This window comes from Bubalus kerabau, chromosome 3 (assembly GCF_029407905.1).
Source record: "Bubalus kerabau isolate K-KA32 ecotype Philippines breed swamp buffalo chromosome 3, PCC_UOA_SB_1v2, whole genome shotgun sequence".
NCBI lineage: Eukaryota > Metazoa > Chordata > Mammalia > Artiodactyla > Bovidae > Bubalus > Bubalus kerabau.
Genome location: NC_073626.1, coordinates 71,196,692 through 71,217,364, shown reverse-complemented (window position 1 = coordinate 71,217,364; position 20,673 = coordinate 71,196,692). Strand labels below are relative to the sequence as shown.

At 41.8% G+C, this 20,673-nt stretch overlaps 1 protein-coding gene across 6 annotated transcripts in view; it reads right to left on the bottom strand.

Annotated features, from left to right (window-relative positions):
- The window catches only part of SESTD1 (SEC14 and spectrin domain containing 1), a 152,082-nt gene extending 136,124 nt beyond the window's left edge, over positions 1 to 15,958 (bottom strand). For 2 of the 6 annotated variants that reach the window (XM_055572066.1, XM_055572072.1), the window contains exon 1: positions 15,804 to 15,958. In XM_055572066.1, the coding sequence (XP_055428041.1) occupies positions 15,804 to 15,829 (26 nt within the window). In that variant the 5' untranslated portion in view covers positions 15,830 to 15,958. Of the gene's footprint in view, positions 1 to 14,645; positions 14,908 to 15,071 lie in introns of those variants that run through there. The other 4 variants (XM_055572071.1, XM_055572067.1, XM_055572069.1 and 1 more) reach the window with 4 other exon arrangements.
- Between the last annotated feature and the right edge of the window lie 4,715 nt (positions 15,959 to 20,673).

The window sequence follows — 20,673 nt, the reverse complement described above, 5'->3', positions numbered from 1 at the left end:
GCAATGTACAAAACAAGGTTAACTCAAACGGGATTTTAACAAAAATTGTATGTTTAAGACAGAATTAAACTGTAGACCAAGTGTTGTCATCTGTTTAATTCAGATGCCCTAAAGCATCACTCCCCATCCTAATCATGGAGTTTTTAGGTATTCTGGAGGTTAACTGGATACAAATTCTAAGTAGTAGTAATAGTTTCCATCTCACCACAACTCAAGATGCCTGTCTGTTGGGTGCTTGGCCTAGAAGGAGAAAATATTTCTAACAGCTTTTTTTGTCTTTGAGTAAAGATAACCCAGGACCAATGAAACTTGTAACAATCCACATCTGTCTTCACAGCTGCCTTTAAGTGTTCCTTTCTCCTGCCTTCCAACTTCTCTACATTCCCGGGTATCCTTCCTTCCAGAGGCCGCCTCTTTCAGCTGCCCCAACACGGTGAAGGACTTCAGCAAGCACTGAGCTCAGCCTTTCAAGAGCCTTGTTTACAGTTTAAGGCAGTCAGGAGAAATGTTCACCTTTCGGTTGACCTGGGCTGACTGAGGGCTGGAGAGCTTTGTTTTTATTTTGCAGAGGCCACTAGGAAGACTGCTTGAGTCTTCCTGACTTATGATATCATGGAATCAAGGCTGACAACATGCCTGGGGGAACCGAGTCAAAAGAGTTAACAGGTTACTTGAGCTCCCTTTGCCCTGCTCACTCTACTAACCTTAATTATTCAGAGTCCAAGAATCTCAAATTCCAATGATTCAGATTCCATTTTCAAGGTGTCCACTACTTCCTTCTCCTGGTTTAATATCCCTTCTTTCTTTCAGAACAGTGGTCATTTTCTCCTGCCCTCCACCTCCCAGCAATCTGCTTTCACACCCCAGAGTTCTAGCAGCCTCCAGTGCATGAGAGGTAAAGAAATTATTAATCTGGAATGGGTAGGCTGGGCTGATGGACTCCAAAACAGGAAACTCAAACTAAGGAAAACAGCTAAGGACCATCACGGCACTACCATCCCCTATCCAGCTCATGTAAGGCCTTCCCTGGTGGCTCAGACAGTAAAGAATCCGCCTGCAACGTGGGAGACCTAGGTTTGATCCCTGGGTTGGGAAGATCCCCTAGGGGAGGGCATGGCAACCCAATCCAGTATTCTTGCCTGGACAACCCCATGGACAGAGGAGCCTGGCAGGCTACACCCCATGGGGTTGCAAAGAGTTGGACACAACTGAGCGACTAAGCACAGCACAGCGCATCCAGCTCATGTAAAGCTAAGATTTAACACTTCTGTTTTTCACACTGCAGTTGTGGGGGAAGGGGAAGCATTTTAATAAAAACAAGAGTACACAATACATGATATTAGGAAAAAACTACCAACAAGCAATGACTACATACTGAAGAACAGACTGAGAAAGAAAAGCCTCTAAAACATGTTAATTACAATTATATGTGTGACCTGCTTTTAATTTCTGCCCCATCATTATACAATAAGCATGCATATCATAAAACAATGTGTCAGATTAACTTACAATTTTATTTTAATGCAACTATAGTCTTTCCTTCCAACCTCCACCCGTGCACTTTCATTCATCACTGGCTACAAATGTAAGATGGTGATTCCTTCCACAACAATTACCAAGACACCCTGCTGTCACACCAGAAGAGAGGCCAGCCGTGTGGTATTCTACTTCACACACTGTCCACCTTTCAACAGCAGTACTTCCTCTAGTCTCTCCCAGGGCCAAAATACTCCTTTTCTAGTTGCTATATTTCCTCCAAACAACTTTTATCACTTCCTAGTCAATGGAGCACAAGTTGTTTCACAACAAAAAGATGGTCAAATGAATTCATAATATATCCTGTAAAATGGACTGGCAAAGATTAAATAATATGGTAAAAGGGAGATAGAAACAGATGTTTTCATATATTCTGGGTGAATGTGCAGAATGGTACAACCTCTATGGAGAGAAATTTGGCAATATCTATCAAAATTGCAAACACAAGTACTCATTTCTAGGGATTTATCTTATAGTATACTTGCCTGTCCCACCACTGCACTGAAATAACAAGTTACTCATTGCAATATTATTATAAGAACAAAAAAAATTAATAATGATGATAGCAAAAAATTATCTAGCACTTAGTACAGTACCAAACACTGTTCCAAGCACTTAACACATATGCTCTTTAATCTTCGGAACAACCCTGAGGCAGGTGCTATTAACATTCATATCGTACAGATGGAAAAACTAAGAAGCCAAATAAAAGTAGCCCAAGATGGCATAGCTAGTGTGAGCCAAGGCTTGAACCTAGGCCGTGTAGCTCCAGAGCCTGTTCTCATAACTATTACGATATACTAAATCATCTAAATACTGGGTTGGGCAAAAAGTTTGTTCTCATCGTCCCATAAGATGTTATGGGAAAACCCAAACAAACTTTTTGGCCAACCTAAAACATCAACAAGGAGAAGAGCAGACCATAGGATACATCCATCTGTTGTTAGGTAGGTAGGAAAAAGGAGTCCAAAATGGTGGTGGCTAAAAGACAAAGGGAAAAGCCCAAAAAAGGGAACAAAGGAAAAATCCGTGGATCTGAGTGAGAACCTCAGGTAAAACAAGCACACCCCCTTCCTGGCTAGCCCTAATTTGCATAGGACAGGCTCAGGGGGAAGGAGACAAAACATAAAAAAAGAGGGAGCCAAGATGAGTTGGGGCCTCTCCTTTGGGGTCGGCCTGCCCTCACATCTCAAGGGTATACTATCCTTTGTTTACTGAATAAAACTCTGAGCTCTAACATTGCTGTAACACTGGTCCACCGTTTCAAATCTTTGTTGCAGCGAGACAGTTCTGAGGAAATTACACACTCTCTCAACACATCCAAAGGAATATTACATTTTTTTTTTTTAGTTCCTTTAATTCCCTCTCTCACTTTGAGGGTAGGCTAAAGCTTAGTAATTCACCTATAATTGAAAGGGAAAAACAGCAATTTTACAGTGCAGAAATCTGGCAAACACTACGATAGCCAAAGGATCCAAGTTAAACACCACCAGTGATGTCTTGTAAATAATCACGTAGTACTCCCTCACGGAGATATGAGTAAGACAACTCAACTTTGCAGTATTTCCAAAAGTCCATAGCCCCATGCTAATGAGGAAAACATCAGACAAACCCATGTTAAGAGACAGTCTAAAGATCAGTACTCCCAAAAACTGTCAAGGTCATAAAAAGCTTTGAAAAGCTGTCAGAGGAGACTAAGGAAGAGATGACAACTAAATGCAATTATAGTATTCTGGATGGGATCATGGAACAGAAAAATAATGGAAAAACTGGTGATATCTAATAAACTCTGTGAACAGTAACACACCGTCAGTTTCTTAGTTTTGACTATGTACCACAATAAGATGACAGCATTAAAGGGAAATGAAACTGGGTGAGGTGTATATGGAAACTTTTTTGCAATTTTTCTGTAAGTCTAAAATTATTCTAAAGTAAAAAGTTTATTTAAAACAGAAAAGGAACAAAGGACTTCCCCAGCAGTGTAGTGGTTAAGACTCTGCACTTCCACAGCAGGGGGCACAAATTCCACCCCTGGGCAGGCAACTAAGATCCCTCACACCATGCGGAGTAGTGGGGCCAAAACAGTCAATTTAAAAATGTTTTTAAAAGAAGGAATAAAGCTCTTTGTGCACTGCTATGAAAAAAAAAAAAAACCCTCTAAGAAGTGAAAGATTAAGGTAAAGAATAGAGTGTCTAGTATGGAAGGAGCAGTATACACATAGGTATAGAAATATCATTTGTGTAAAACAGTTGGGAAAACGCATATACATACAAAAACTATTTCTGGAAGGATACATAAGAATCTAATAACAATGGTTGACTTTGTAGAGAGAGCTCAGTAGCTGAGGAACAGAAATAAAAGACTTTTTACTGTGTTCTCTTACACTTTTTAAATTTTGAAACTAGTGAATTACCTACTCAATTAACTTTTTTTTTCAATTAACTTTTAAAATTACAAGTATGACATGGACTTGAACTCAGGCAAAGCCCTGGAAATAACATAGGGGAATAATTAGAATTTTAGAAGATTTAAAAACATCTAATCTCATCCATCTACCAGTTAAAGCTTCCCACATCCCCGTCCTCACTTTTCCCACCAGCCTCGTTTCTCCTTTATGCAAACATTTTATTCTAACCAAACCAACCCCAACAAGTCAGCTTCTTCCCCAATTTCGCATCCCTCCTAGCAAAACCAAGCTATAAACTTCAAAGCCACCCACCTATTGAGCTCCTCAGCACCCCGTACACTTTGTAACAGAGATGCAAATACAGGCACTCAGGCCATCACTACTCCTACAGGGCTGACAGCACGAACCCAGTAGCCTTTCCCACTCTCCTTTAAAATTTTGGTTATAAGATCACGAATGTACTTTATATTCTAAGTATTTAAATTTTTTTGTTGCATTTGTAAATGCTTCCTGTTTGTTCGGGGCTTATTCACTCATTTTATACTGGAGTATAGTTGATTAACAATGTTATGTTAGTTTCAGGTGTACAGCAAAGTGATTCAGTTATACTTGTATCTATTTTTGTTCAAATTATTTTCCCATTTATGTTGTTACATAATATTTTAGCAGTTTCCTATGCTATACAGTACGTATAGGTGGTTATCCATTTTTAAACATAACACTCTGAACACGTCAATCCCAAACTCCCTATCTTCCCCTCCCCCACCTCACGACCATTAAGTCAGTTCTCTGATTATTGGGTGCTTAGTTGCTCAGTCGTGTCCAACTCTAGCCTGCCAGGCTCCTCTGCCTGTGGGATTTCCCAGGCAAGAATACTGGAGTGGGGGTACCATATCCTACTCCAGGGGATCTTCCGGACTCAGGAAATAAGCCTGCACCTCTTGTGTCTCCTGCATTGACAGACGGATTCTTTAGCACTGTGCCACCTAGGAATCCCCAAGTCTAATTATTAAAGAAATGCAAATCAGAACTACGAGGAGTTATCATCTCACACCTTCAGGATGACCATCATCAAAAATCTGCAAACAATAAATGCTGGAAAGCATATAGAGATAAGGCAACCCTCCTACACTGTTGGTGGGAATGTAAATTGGTACACCCACTATGGAGAACAGTATGGAGGTTCCTTAAAAAAGAAAAAAAAAACTAAAAATAGAGCTACCATATAGTTCTGCAATCCCTAGGTATATACCCAAAGAAAAACATCGTCTGAAAGAATACATGCACCCCAATGTTCATGCAGCACTGTTTACAGTAATCCTGGAGAAGGAAATGGCAACCCACTCCAGTATTCTTGCCTGGAAAATCCCATGGATGGAGGAACCTGGTAGGCTATAGTCCATGGGGTCGCAAAGAGTCGGACACGACTGAGCGACTTCACTTTTCACTTTACAGTAATCAGGACATGGAATCAACCTAAATGACCATCAACAGATGACTGGATAAAGAATATGTGGTACACATATACAATGGGCTATTACTCAGCCATTAAAAACAATGAAATAATGCCATCTGCAGCAACACTGATGGACCTAGAGATTGTTATACAGAGTGAAGTCAGAGAAAGAGAAATATCGCTGATGTGAGGAATCTAAAAAGAAATGACACAAATGCACTTATTTACAAAACAGAAACAGACTCCAGCTACTGATACTTCTTAATGCAGGGCTCCAGGCAGCCATCATTATCAATCTCAGCAGGCCCATGAAATAAAACCTATTTGTCATATTGATTTGTTTGCCTTGATAAGTTCCTCCATGAATTTCACATATATTTATTACATTTACTCCTACTTTGTTCTGAAAGGATTAATGAAACTTACAGGAATACATGAACTATAAAAAATCAATAGATATAAAATAGTAGAAAAGAATAAGGAAAACACCAAAAATGATGCCAGGAAAAAAGTTGAAAAAATATACAGCATAAAATCTATAAGGCTGCTCTGGGGTAGGCTACAAATATGGTCTGGCTTTCTAACAGCCATCACCTAAGGGAAAATCCAGTCCACAGTTCAGGAGATAAACAGAAAAGCACTCAGAAGGGGAACTATTCTTGGTACTAAGATCAAACAGTAATTTTTGCAAAGCAAAGAGAAAACTATACAGAGAAAGAACACGATACACAACTATCAGTTTTCAAGGGCTGGGGTGTTTCTTACAGTATCCACTAGAATCTATGACATCTCACCAAAGCTCACTGCAGCGTAACTGATTTTACAAGGAGCAGATACAAGCTTTAAGAACTCTGTGTCCTTTTGCTTGGTTTCCTCCTTCACTGCCTCCCTGACTAAATATAAACTCTTTGAAGACAAGAACCATGTTCGGTAACTCTTACACAGCCCACAATGCTTCGTATTCTGCAAAATAGCAAGCATTCAGTAACAGTGAGATTTACCAAGTGCAATTCAAGCCCACTCTGAAAAATTCTCTAATCTAAACATAGGAATTCCCACTCCTACCAAATAGAATAAAAATGATATCTGAAGCCTCAAGAGATAATCTCTATAACCTTCTATACTATTACTGAATCACAATTTATTTGTGATGTTCCAACATCATTTTTTCTTTTGCATATCCCTGGCACAAGGCTTGCAGAAATGCCAAATCAATATCACTGAATCTATCAAATAAAATGGCAACTCCTATAAAAGGAAAGACATTACTATCTTTCAAGAATATAATCAATAGCTCTTTACAAACCAGCTGAGAAAGGCAGGTTCATATTTTAAATGACTCTGCAAGTCCTCTAGCAGACAATGAATTATAATGCAAATTCTCTCTACTTCTTTCCAAGAACCTGGAGTTTCTGTAAATGCCAAACTGCCAGGGAACTGTACTTCCCAATTCTTCCATACATGCATCCATGCATAAATACAGACATACACGCCACTATCAAACAGCGGTTATCTTCTCCTTTACAACTACTCCCCACCCACTCTTCTTTACCTGGTCAAATTGGAAATGAATGAAGCCTAATAAATTATTTAGGTAAAGCAATTATGAGCAACGCAAGTATTATAAAACTTAAATTACTATTCTTAAGCAGAGGCATTAGGACACATTAACAATTCTGTTTGTATTTTATTAATGGAAATCATTAATAAATAAGTAGTTTCATCCTACACTGGCCTAGCTCTTTAATACATCTAGTATTTCAGTTTGCAGAAAGTTCCTCATTTGGTATTCCCTGTATGCAGGGGAACACCCTACCACCCCAGAAGGAAATAGCTGTAATGAGTGAAGGAACGTGGGCAGGACTGGGGGTAGGGGTTGGGGAGTCCACCAAGTGGACCTCAGAAAGTCTAATCCCTGTGCCTTTGTTTCTTCACCTATAAAACTTGAGAAATGACAGTAATCTCTATAAGATTATTGGGAGGATTAAATATTATTTGTAATCTATTCAGTAAACTGTACGCCCTTATGACTCAGAGGGTCAAGAATCCGCCTGCAATGCGGGAGACCTGGGTTTGATCCCTGGGTTGGGAAGATCCCCTGGAGAAGGGAAAGGCCACCCACTCCAGTATTCTGGCCTGGAGAATTCCGTGGACTACACAGTCCATGGGGTTGCAAAGAGTCGGACGTGACTGAGCGACTTTCACTTTAGTACACTGTATGTAAAACAGGTCCTCAGTAAGTGTCAGTTTTCTTGCTCTTTTCTTACAGGTAAGGAAACAGAAGCTTAGCAGGTGCCTTGTCCAAGGTCAATGCCTAGTCAGTGTGATATACAGGCTAAATTTAGGGACCAAGGCTCTAATTTAGGGACTAAGGTTCTTGCCACTACATCAAGCAGTCTTAAAATAGCAGCACCCAACACTTCATGTTCATCACTGTTGGGCACTCATTACATGCAAAGAAAAAACTAACCAGTTGTACATCTATTAGATGCCAAGCACTATCTTAACCTCTTTCCTCATGACCACCCTGCAAAGTAGGTACATTCATCCAGTTTCACTGAGAGAAATTAATTTATCAAAGTCACATGTGATAATACAAAACTAATCCAGGTCTATTTAGTCTACTACTTTCTCCTACTATCCTGCCTCAAAAGCATACAAGTGTTTAGAAATAACTGTCTACCAAAATTAAATTCTAAATGGCCTGGAAATTTTTATAGATCTTTCCAATGTATTAGTGGAAATTGTCTCTAACACCATCATCTAGTCTCCTTAAATTTATCTGTATTAGGCTAAAACAATTTATAATAACCACAGTGACAAATTTACATTTGTGTAGCATGCTATAGGTTAGTATTATAAATTTTTTCATTCTTATTGCATTCAACCACTGAAATTTTTCACATATTAGCTCACATCTCATTTAATACTTCTAAGATTTCTGTGATATAGGGATTATCACCATTTTACAGATAAAGAAACAAGTTTTAAAAAGGTAAGTTGCTTAGGTTATACAATTACTAACAGCAGGACTCTACCTTGGATCTTTCTAAGAGAAAAGCACACATACTCCTGCATGCAATGATTCATGTAATCATTTGTGTTTGCTTTTGTCAATTTACTCATCAGAGCTGGGGGAAGAGGGGGTTGGGGAGAAGGACTTCTTTAACCAAAAATGGAACAGAAAATAAGGGCCAAAACCTGATAATAAAAACAGAAAAATATCACAGAAAGGTTGCCCTAGAGCTCTCTTGCCTCCCTGCAAGACTGTTAGGTGATTGTCAATAAATGTTTATAGGGCAAATATTCCAGAGCAGAGAGGAAAAAAAAGTTTCCCAATTCATGCTCAGAGACTAGCTTAATCTTGATACCAAATGAGTCAAGAAAAGCAAACTAAAAGTGAAACATAAATATTATGCTTACCTTTTGTGATCACATATGCAAATGTCTTTAATAGGTTGAGTGAAAAACTATGTGTAGTATGATCTCTTTTGTGTAAGAAAAACCACTGAATATACGTGCATGTACTAAGTATGGCTGGGTAAGTAAATACGTATTTGTACATACAAATACTCATTTCACACGCCAGTAAAGTAATGCTCAAAATTCTCCAAGCCAGGCTTCAGCAATACATGAACCGTGAACTTCCAGATGTTCAAGCTGGTTTTAGAAAAGGCAGAGGAACCAGTGATCAAATTGCCAACATCTGCTGGATCATCAAAAAAGCAAGAGAGTTCCAAAAAAACATCTATTTCTGCTTTATTGATGCCAAAGCCTTTGACTGTGTGGATCACAATAAACTGTGGAAAATTCTGAAAGAGATGGGAATATCAGAACACCTGACCTGCCTCTTGAGAACCTGTATGCAGGTCAGGAAGCAACAGTTAGAACTGGACATGGAACAACAGACTGGTTCCAAAAAGGAAAAGGAGTACGTCAAGGCTGTATATTGTCACCCTGCTTATTTAACTTCTATGCACAGTATGTCATGAGAAATGCTGGGCTGGATGAACCACAAGCTGGAATCAAGATTGCCGGGAGAAATATCAATAACCTCAGATATGCAGATGACACCACCCTTATGGCAGAAAGTGAAGAGGAACAAAAAAGCATCTCAATGAAGGTAAAAGAGGAGAGTGAAAAAGTTGGCTTAAAGCTCAACATTCAGAAAACTAGGATCATGGCATCTGGTCCCATCACTTCATGGGAAATAGATGGGAAAACAGTGGAAACAGTGGCAGACTTTATTTTTCTGGGCTCCAAAATCACTACAGATGGTGATTGCAGCCATGAAATTAAATGACATTTGTTCCCTGGAAGCAAAGTTATGACCAACCTAGATAGCATATTCAAAAGCAGAGACATTACTTTGCCAACAAAGGTCCATCTAGTCAAGGCTATGCTTCTTCCAGTAGTCATGTATGGATGTGAAAGCTGGACTGTGAAGAAAGCTGAGCACTGAAGAATTGATGCTTTTGAACTGTGGTGTTGGAGAAGACTTCTTGAGAGTTCCTTGGACTGCAAGGAGATCCAACCAGTCCATTCTGAAGGAGATCAGTCCTGGGTGTTCTTTAGAAGGACTGATGCTAAAGCTGAAACTGCAATACTTTGGCCACCTCATGTGAAGAGTTGACTCATTGGAAAAGACTCTGATGCTGGGAGGCATTGGGGGCAGGAGGAGAAGGGGACGACAGAGGATGAGATGGCTGGATGGCATCACCGACTCAATGGACAAGAGTTTGGGTGAACTCCGGGAGTTGGTGATGGACGGGGAGGCCTGGCATGCTGCGATTCATGGGGTCGCAAAGAGTCGGACACGACTGAGAGACTGAACTGAACTGATACACATAAATGCAAACGTGTACATTTGGAAATATAAACCCCAAACTGCTAACAAGGTGACCTGTGACAGGAGTAGTCTTTGGGGTGAAGGAAGGGATGTGGACAAATAGTGAAGTGACATTTTTGCCTTTTACTCTACACGTGCTTAGTTGCTCAGTCATGTCCGACTCTTTGTGACCACATGGACTGACTATAGCCCGCCAGGCTCCTCTGCCCATGAGGATTCTCCAGGCAAGATTACTGGAGTGGGTTATCATGCCTGCCTCCAGGGGATTCTCCCCATCCAGGAATTGAACCCAGGTCTCCCACACTGCAGGTGGATTCTTTACCATCTGAGCCACCAGGAAAGGCCTTTACTCTATACCCCTGTATATTATTTGAATTTTTTATAATTAACATGTATCATATTTGACAATTTAAATATACAAATGAAAAGCAGGACCTGATAGCCATTTGACGTACCTCCTCTAGCTATCACAGTCAAAACTAATTATTTTATTCACTCACTGGGCATTCATTTATCTAACACACATGCAAGGTATAACCCTATGTGTGGGCACTGAGCATTTGTGCCTGCCTCCAGATACCTGCAGCCAATTTTTTTAAGCCCAGCATTGAACATTTACTTTCTTCCATCAGATAGTGCTGTTTTAAGTCAAGTTTTAATTATCATTTATTATTTTTCAGGTCATACGCGAGGGATAAGAAAGTCTTTAGAATTTGTACTGCCTTTATTCTAAGAATGACTTTAATTGGCTTTTTTTTGGTGGGGGGGCAAGTGGAAAAAATATATTTGTATTCATTCATCCAACAAAGGTTAGAGTCCTTCTTACATGTCTGGGCACAATGGTAGACAATGGATATGCAAAGACAAATTACATATGGCCTCTACCTACCCTCTAGGGAGACAAGAATTTCAGAGTAAGTAACACATAAAAACTGAAATACACACCTTAGTAATCCTACACTTCAAAGTGAATCTGGCAAACTGCCCTGTTCAAAAATAAAAATTAATTTCAATGTAACCTAGAAATAACTTCATGTTTATGAAAACTGTGAAATTATTCAATTACTCTATGGTTAGAGGGTATAAATTAGTGGCAAAATAGAGAACATGGAAGCTCCAGGGGAACAGAAAGTGCAATGTCTCAGTGAACAAGTTCTAGGTTTAGCAGTGCCACTAAGAAGCTGTTTTTAGGTTTGTTTCCCCAAAGAAAATATGGAAATGATATCTACCTTATTAGGATAGGAGAAATCAAAGAATTTATTTTAAAAAGCATAACAAAATCTGGAGAACATGAGGCAGTGTGGACGCAACACCTCCTTTTTGTTGTTTGGTTTCATTGATTTATTTATTTTACCCCTACTCTTGTCGATGATTAACCAAGCAAAGCTGCAAACACAATTTAACTTCTGTATGCCTCATAAAGTGGAAAGAATGCAGGAAGCAGAGTCAGAAGATCTGAGTATACATTCAGACCTTGACTCTTACTAACTTCATAAGATTAAAAAATGAACAAATTATTTAACCTCTTTAAACCTCAGTGTCCCAGCAGCAAAATAGGAGTAAACCTATTTAACTGGGTTATTTCAAAGACTAAATGAGGAAAAATACATGTGAAAACATAAACTGAAAAATTATAAATCAAACATTTTTTCCAAAGATATATAAATGGCCAATAAGAATTTAAAGATGCTCAACATTATTAGCCATTACAGAAATGCAAACAAAAACCGTAAGATACCACCTCACACACACTGGAATAGCTATCATCAAAAAGACAACAAGGCTGGAGAAAGTGTAACACTCATACTTTAATGATGAGAATGTACAATGAAGTCACTACAGAAAATAATTTGGCAGTTCCTCAAATAGTTAAGAGTTACCTTAGAACCAAGCAACTCCACATCTAACTATATACTCAAGATCACTGAAAACATAAGTCCACACAAAAACCTATAAATGAAGTCATAGCAGCATTACTCATAATAGCCAAGAAGTGGAAACAATCTAAATTTCCATCAACTGATGAACAGATAAACAAAATGTGGCATATCCATACAGTGGAATATTATTGAGCCATAAAAAGGAGGTATCTTAATACATGCATAATATGCATGAACTCTGGAAACACTACACTTAGTGAAAGACACAAAAGGACACGTATTATGTGATTCCATTTATAGGAAATGTCCTAAATCAGCAAATCCACAGAGACAGAAAGTAGACCGTGCCTGCCAAGTGTCAATGAGGGGGAATGGGAGTGGCAATTAATGGTATGAGGGTTTTCCTGTTAGGATGTTGAAAATGCTCCTTGATTAGTGATGATGTTTGCACTCCCTTATGAATAAACTAAAACCACTGAATTGTACATGTTAAAAGGGTGAATTCTACAGTATATGAGTTATATTTTAATAAAACTATTGTAGAAATTTAAGTTTCTCCTACTTTTTGATAGTAAAGACATTACTTTTTTCAGGAGATTATTCCTGTTGCTTGTAACAGCTACCAAAGCTCTTTGAAGTTAGATGTTACACAGATGAATGGTAGTTTTAGTAAAGTGAAACTACTAATTATGTCAGAAAAACTTTTTACAGATCAGATTAATTTGGTATTAGTTTATTTCTTCAAAAGAAAATCCTTATTAGTAGCATTTGTTTTTAGGGAGTAGAGACAAGTGTGAAGGAATCTTTATACAGTACATTTTAAAAAATAGGTCAAAATGTAGTATTTTGTTTTTAAATTAGTGGACATTTAGCTTTCAGATATACCCATCAATCAACTAAAACCCAAGTAGATGGAATTTCGCAATTGATCTACCTGTTTCCATGTTCTGCAGTCTGCTGTCGTATTTCTAGGTCCATCACCAGCTCCTTCCAACTATTATACACAGAGATCAAAATGCTTGGTAAATTCTTTAAATGCAGTCAATTCATTCCCTAATGCTGGGGAATTTACAGAGTAGGCCCAATTTTTAAGGTTAAATTTAGTCTAGCTTGTTTGAATAAATATACAACAAAATGATTTCCTGGAATTTGGAATATAAAAACAATCTATAGAGCTGGGTTATGCTTTCTAAGTCCTTTGGGTATTTTTTCACGAATTTGGTCACGGGGTAAAGACAGTCACTAACTTTTGGCCACACAAAGTATTATGTATAAAAGCTTCCTGGTTCTAGAACAAAGAAGTATTTTATTGCTCAAAGCAAAAGGAAGATATTTTCCTTCCATTTAGTATTGTTATACTAAAATAGCATACCAATGAAACCAGCTAGGTAACAGCAGGACCCAAGGTATGTAAACAAAGATAAATTGTTCTTTACTTTGGATTCTTTCTTTGGGGGTAAAAAAAAAAAAAAAGTTTCTCACAACTAAGAAAATGAGGTTCATCAAGCCAAAGTAAACCATACAGGTTAATATTTCCCAATATGGGGGTATTTTTGAGCGGTGATCTCAATTTGAGGGTTTGCCAACCTATGCTAGCATACACGGTGGGTTTACTTGGCGCAGACAAAACGTGAAGAGACGGAAGACCTGTCAAACAGCTGTATCGAGTTATTCAACAGCATTTCCAACTTCTCAGGTGATGTCTGTTTAAGAACGATGTCAAAGCACCAAGAGGAGAACCACGGGGGAGTCGCAGCAGCTGCCATGTCCAAATGGTGCATCGCGGGGTGAAATGCCACAGAAACCCTCAAGAGCCTGCCAGACTGCGGTTCCTTTCCAATACAAGTCTACCTCACATATAAAAATAAATACACATCCAGATATCCCTGCCAACCCGCTCTCCCTTCCCTTTGTGACTCCTGCAAAGGCTGGAGGGATGTTACCGGCCAGCATACCCGGGGTAAGCCAAGCCCCCACGCCCCAAGAGAGCCGTCCAGAAGGCTCCTGCAGCCCGGGGGTCTCTGGCCGGCGTCCCCCACCCGCCGGCCAGGGCCGGTCACCAGCCACACAAAGGAGCCAGCCGCGGGCGCTGGACGCGGGGACTCGCCCCGGAGCCGGCCGCCACATCTGGTCCCCGCACGCAGGGCGGACCGGACCCGCCGGAAAATAATGATTAACGCCCGTACCTGTTGCACGTTTCGGGTCCCTTTCACCCAGAAATGAACAAGGGCGCCCGGGAGGCGAGACGCGGGCCGCCCAGACTCGGCGGGCCGCGGCCGCACCCGGCAGGCGGCGCGGAGGCAAGGGTGCCCGCGGGACTCCCACCTCGGGCGCTTTGTCTGCGGTGGCGGCGGGGGCGACGGGGCGGGGGCCCCCCTCCCGCAGTCGCGCGGCCGCGCGAGGGTTAGAAAGCTGGGCCCACCGCCGCCTCCACCCGCCCACGCTCCCCGCCTGGCCCCGGGGCCTGCGCGGTCCTCCCGCCCGGGCAGCCCGGGCCGCGCGGCGGCCACACTCACCTGGCTGGCGCTGGGGGCCGGCGGCTCCGGGGCGGTGGGAAGGACGCGGGGACGCGAGTGAGGCGCGGGCGGAGGCGGAGGGCGAGGCGGGAGGAAGGCGGGCTGGGGGCGGAGCGGGCCCGGGCGGCGGTGGCTCCGGTCACCCGTGGCAAACTGCGTCCCAGCCCCTCTGTGCGTCAGGCCAGGGGCTGCGGCGCGGGCGGCCTGGCGAGACCTCCCGGAACCCTCGGCCCGACCCGAGTCCGCGCTGCCCAGCGCGCGCCCGGGGAGCGGCGGCGCGGCGACCCCGCCCGGCACGGGAAGGGGGCGGGGCTGGCAGTCCCGCTGGGGCTGGGGCTGGGGCTGGGGCTGGGGGGGGGGGGGGGGGTTGGGGGCTGGGCGAGGAGGGGGCCTCCCCCGCCACCAGGCCCACCCGGTGATCCTTACCAGGCGCGGAGTTCCCGCCTCCCAAGCCCACAGGCACCGCGGGGTGGTGGAAGGAGGACTGGGCCTAGAGTCGGGAAGCCTGGGCTTAAGGAAGGACACCCCCACGACCACTTGACGCCTCGCAAGTCATTTGTTGTCTCTGCCCTCATACGGAAATATGAATATGGTATCCAAGATTTTCAAAATTCTGACACTGTCATCCTAGGTTTGTTGGGATTCCTTTAGTTCCAAGTACCCACTGCCAGGAGACGACTCTCCCACACAGAGGTGTGTGATGTAGCTGAAGGGTAAGGCAGTTGGAGGGAATGGGTTGTAGTGAGAAAGGGCTGGATTCAGGGCATTTGGTTTTCTTTGGGGAGCTTTCCTTTGGGCAGTCCAGAATTTATCCACAAATGGCCCTCTGACAATGGCTACTTGCCCATCTTCACCACCCCTAGTTATTTTTCTCCAAATGTAATGACTTCAGAGTCCTTGTTCTTCCAGTTTTCTTGCGCAAATTGTTTTTATGTCATTTCCTGAATTCAGTTCAAGAGAGTCATCAGCTAATACAAGCTCAGGGCAGCCATGTGGTCCCAATCTCAGGCCTTACTTATTACTCACTGTGCCACTCACTTCAGTATCACCTAATTCCACTGGGGAAAAAAAAAAAGTACCATTCCAACAACTAGGCAACTAAATCTCTCTACTAAAGTTCTCTGATTGAAAGTCCCAAGGATTAATATTTCCTCTTACTTCTGTGACTGATAATCTGTCTCCATGACTTTAGCCTCTTTGCCACCCTTTAGGTCAAGCCTTGTCAACTGTTTCTGCTTCTGTTCCAAAGGACCACTAGGAATGCTTCAAAAACACAGAACTTCCTGCTTTAAAGTCTTTCAAAGGCTTGTCACGTGGATAATCAGGTTCAAGCAATTACTGTGATATCCAAGGTCATTTATGATCTGATCCCCAGACCTTTTCAACTCCAGCTTTAATTCCCACCACATCTCACGTTCAGGCTCCATTTTTGTGCCTTTATATGCTTTCCTCCATCTGAAATTCATCCCTCATTTAACCAGTGAACGTCTACTGTCCTTCAGGATAATAAAGATAGTGCGTCTTTTCCTCTTAGAGTCTTCCCTGACATCCTGTTCTTTTTCCACAACCACATCCTCACCCGACACACTTACACTGAATTACTCTTTCCTTTCTGCTTTCATGGAAATTTTGATCTATTCTCTACAATAATCCTTAGCGCTTTCTATTTTTCCTATTGCTTTGATTGGTGGTCTTTTCTTACTACACTGGGAATTCCTTAAAAGGGTATAGATTTTTGTCTAGTTCATTTTTGGCTCCTGGACATGGAGCAATACTCAGCACTAGGAAAGTTCTCTTTAAATATTTGTTCAAGTACTGATGTCACTATTCATTCTGATAAATACATGTTGAGCATCTACTCAACAAGAGGGAAATACAGTGCAATCCACAGTCCCTGCCTTCCTTACTTAACCTTCCACAGTATTCTTTCCTTTACCATATGGCATTCTCTGTTTATCATTTCAAACCCTCTCCCACTACCACTAGCATTCTTTGCTTGTTTTAATAAAGCAGGATCATGCCAAACAATCTATTATAGTAAGTCACCAAACATCCCTGCCCTTCCTCTTTCCATACCCACTAGTTCCACAACAGTGGGGACCCAGTTTTTAGATAAAGGACAACTATTGCAACAGGAAACACATTAGACTATAAATGCTGGTGTTTGGGTGCTGTATTTTCCAATGACAACAGATTGAACATAGCTCAATCACTTAAATCCACTAGGCCTCACCTCTGGAGTTCCTTTGGCTCTATTCGTTTTTAGTATTTTGTTAAGGTAAACATATCCTTCTTTATATATCTATAAAGTGAAGGGACAGCCGGATCCTTGCAAAGCAGCTATCCAGCACATGCTTGAACTCTGAATGACAGGGAACCACTGCTACCTCACAATAGTGTTCATCCTTGAACAGCCCTGCTAGTCCCTACTTTGAACTGAAATGTGTCTCCCTGTAAACTTGGTAGGTAACAATGGAATTAGCAGAAAACACCACTGGATTTAAACTCTGAAGTAGTGTGGTCAGGTCCTAGTTCTATAACTTCCATCTGTATGACCTTGGACAAGCACAAAACAGCTCCAAGTATTAGTTTGCTTGACTTTAAAAGAGGAAAATAATAACATGTTAAATCATTAGCATTCATAGGAATACAATTGAATTAAAACATCCAGTGAGTGTAAATGTAGTACTTAGATGTACTGAGTACAGAAGAGTCTAATTCCCCTTCCATACATAACCTTTTATACCACCTAAGTCAGCAAACAGGGTGTGCCTTCTCACACAGCCTTGACGCACATGCCCTTTGCATCTCCTCCACACACTCACCTCTAAACATACCCTAGTGCCTCTTAAAAGGTGGCATCTAGAACTGAGTCCAGCCTTCCAGGTATAAAGAGAAAAGAGAGAAATACAACTTTATACATTCTTATGATGATGTTTCAAAATTCAACTTGATATCACATTTATATTTTTCTACCAACCTGCACTATTCATAAATATCATGTTCTTTTTTGCCAACTAAAAACAAAAACTCAAACCTTTTCTAGGACTTTAACACATACATACCTATTTAAGCATACTCCTCAAAACTGAATTTGTGCAATTTGTTTTTGGAGACTGAGTGTGCACTTTTGCATGTATTCATCTTAAATATCACTTTGGAAGTTATGTATCAGGATCCCCTGCCAAACAGAGAATAATGTGAAATAAGAATAACATTTGAAAGGCATTCAGGAGTGGAGGGGCAGGGAGAATCCCCAAAGCACTTTAAGCAACTTGTTCCTAAAATCCTAATTTCTCCCCTACAACTTAATTATAAATTATATAACTTCTCCCCTAAAATTATATAACTTCTCACATTCATTTTGCTTCATTATAAGCTAGTATTTTATGTGCATATGTTTCCCAAACATCATTCTCTGGAACTTCTGAAGAACTCACTGAGATAAGGCAGACCTACACTGAAGCTCAGCTGAGTCAGGTAATTGCTGAACACTCACTGCCTCAAAATAGGCTTCTTGGAGAAACTGCTCCACCCACAGGCCCTGTTGAAGGGATGGCCCCAGGCAGTACTCTTTCCTGCCCTGTAATCCCTGAATCACTGTGGATTACCCCTGGGAGGGTACCTGACCTGTAAACAGTCAATGCACACTCATTCAAAATGACCTGGGAAAAAACTCAATCCAAAAAACCAGTCCAATCAGACAATCAACTGGGGAAGCTGGATTCAAAAAGAGGCAGAGAGGGTAGCCACATGTGAGAAGGGCACTGACACATCTCCAGTGAACAGAAGATAACATCAGCCAATGACTACGCAGAAAACATCCATTCACACATCCGTTCACTCATTTGCACAAGGAATATTTATCAAGAGTTTCCTATTTTAGGTGCTGGGAATACTGTATGTAGGGAGAAAATACACAAAAATTCTGCAAGGATTATGCATTTTGGTGGATGGGACAGCAATAAAAAAATTAAAATACCAAACACTGTATTCCTGCTAAGCTAAGTCGCTTCAGTCGTGTCCGACTCTGTGTGACCCCGTAGACGCCAGCCCACCAGGCTCCCCCGTCCAGGCAAGAATACTAGAGTGGGTTGCCATTTCCTTCTCCAATGCATGAAAGTGAAAAGTGAAAGTGAAGTCACTCAGTCGTGTTCGACTCTTCGCGACCCCATGGACTGCAGCCTACCAGGCTCCTTCCTTCGTCCATGGGATTTTCCAGGCAAGAGTACTGGAGTGGGTTGCCATTGCCTTCTCCAAACACTGTATTAGAATGTGGCAAATGTTGGATAAACATGCAGGGGAGAGAACTAGAAAGTGCCAGAGGCTGGGGTGCAACTTTCTATCACAGGAATAAAGTCTCAGTAGAAGGTTCAGTTCGGTTCAGTTCAGTCACTCAGTCATGTCCGATACTTTGCGACCCCATGAATCGCAGCACGCCAGGCCTCCCTGTCCATCACCATCTCCCGGAGTTCACTCAAACTCACGTCCATCAAGTCAGTGATGCCATCCAGCCATCTCATCCTCTGTCGTCCCCTTCTCCTCCTGCCCCCACTAGCTCCCAGCATCAGTCTTTTCCAATGAGTCAGCTCTTCGCATGAGGTGGCCAAAGTACTAGAGTTTCAGCTTTAGCATCATTCCTTCCAAAGAAATCCCAGGGCTGATCTCCTTTAGAATGGACTGGTTGCATCTCCTTGCAGTCCAAGGGACTCTCAAGAGTCTTCTCCTGGAGCTAAGGCTTGAAGAAAGTGAGGCACTGAGCACTTAGTAAAGAAGCTGGGGGAGTCAACAGGTAGTGTGCTAATCAGGAAGCAGACACCAAGTGCAGGACAAAACTAGGCAAGCCAGAGAGCAGGGCATTCAAAATCTTCTTTGCAGCCCCATGGACTCCAGCAGGCCAGGCTTCCCTGTCCTTCAGTAACTCCCAGAGTTTGCTCAAACTTATGTCCATTTAGTTAGTGATGCCTTCCAACCATCTTATCGTCTGTTGCCCCCTCCTCCTCCTGCTCTCAGTCTTTCTCAGCTTCATGGTCTTTTCCATTGAGTCTGCTCTTTGTATCAAGTGGTCAAAGTATTGGAGCTTCAGTATCAGACCTTACAATGAATATCAGGGTTGATTTCCTTTAGGATACACTGCTGTCCAAGAGACTCTCAAGAGTCTTCTCCAGCACCACAATCAAAAGCATTAATTCTTTGTCAGTCAGCATTATTTATGGTTCAACTCATGTACATGACTACTGGAAAAACCATAGCTTTGACTATATGGACCTTTGTGGGCAAAGTGATGTTTCTGCTTTTTAATGCACTGTCTAGGTTTGCCATAGCTTTCCTTCCAAGGAGCAAGAGTCTTAATTTCATGGCTGCAGTCACCATCCACAGTGATTTGGACCCCAAGAAAATACAATCTGTCACAGTTTCCACTCCTCTTCACTTTCTGCCATTACAGTGGTATCATCTGCATTTTGAGATTGTTGATATTTCTCCCGGCAATCTTGATTCCAGCTTCATCTAGCCTGGCATTTCACATGATGTACTCTGCATAGAAGTTAATAAGCAGGGTGACAATATGCAGTCTTGACGTACTCCTTTCCCAATTTTGAATCAGTCCATTGTTCCATGTCCAATTCTAACTGTGCCTTCTTGACCTGCATACAGTTTTCTCAGGAGACAGGTAAAGTGGTCTGGTATTCCCATCTCTAAGAATCTTGCACAGTTTGTTGTGATCCACACAGTCAAAAGCTTTAGTGTAGTCAATGAAGCAGATGTTTTTCTGCAATTCCTTTGCTTTTTCTATGTTGGCAATTTGATCTCTGGTTCCTCTGCCATTTCTAAATCCAGCTTGTACATCTGGAAGTTCTTGGTTCACATTCTGTTGAAGCCTAACTTAAAGGACTTTGAGTATTACCTTGCTAGCATGTGAGATGAGTGCAACTGTATAGTAGTTTGAACATTCTTTGGAGATGCCTTTCCTTGGGACTGGAATGAAAACTGACCTTTTTCCAGTCCTGTGGCCAATACTGAGTTAGTA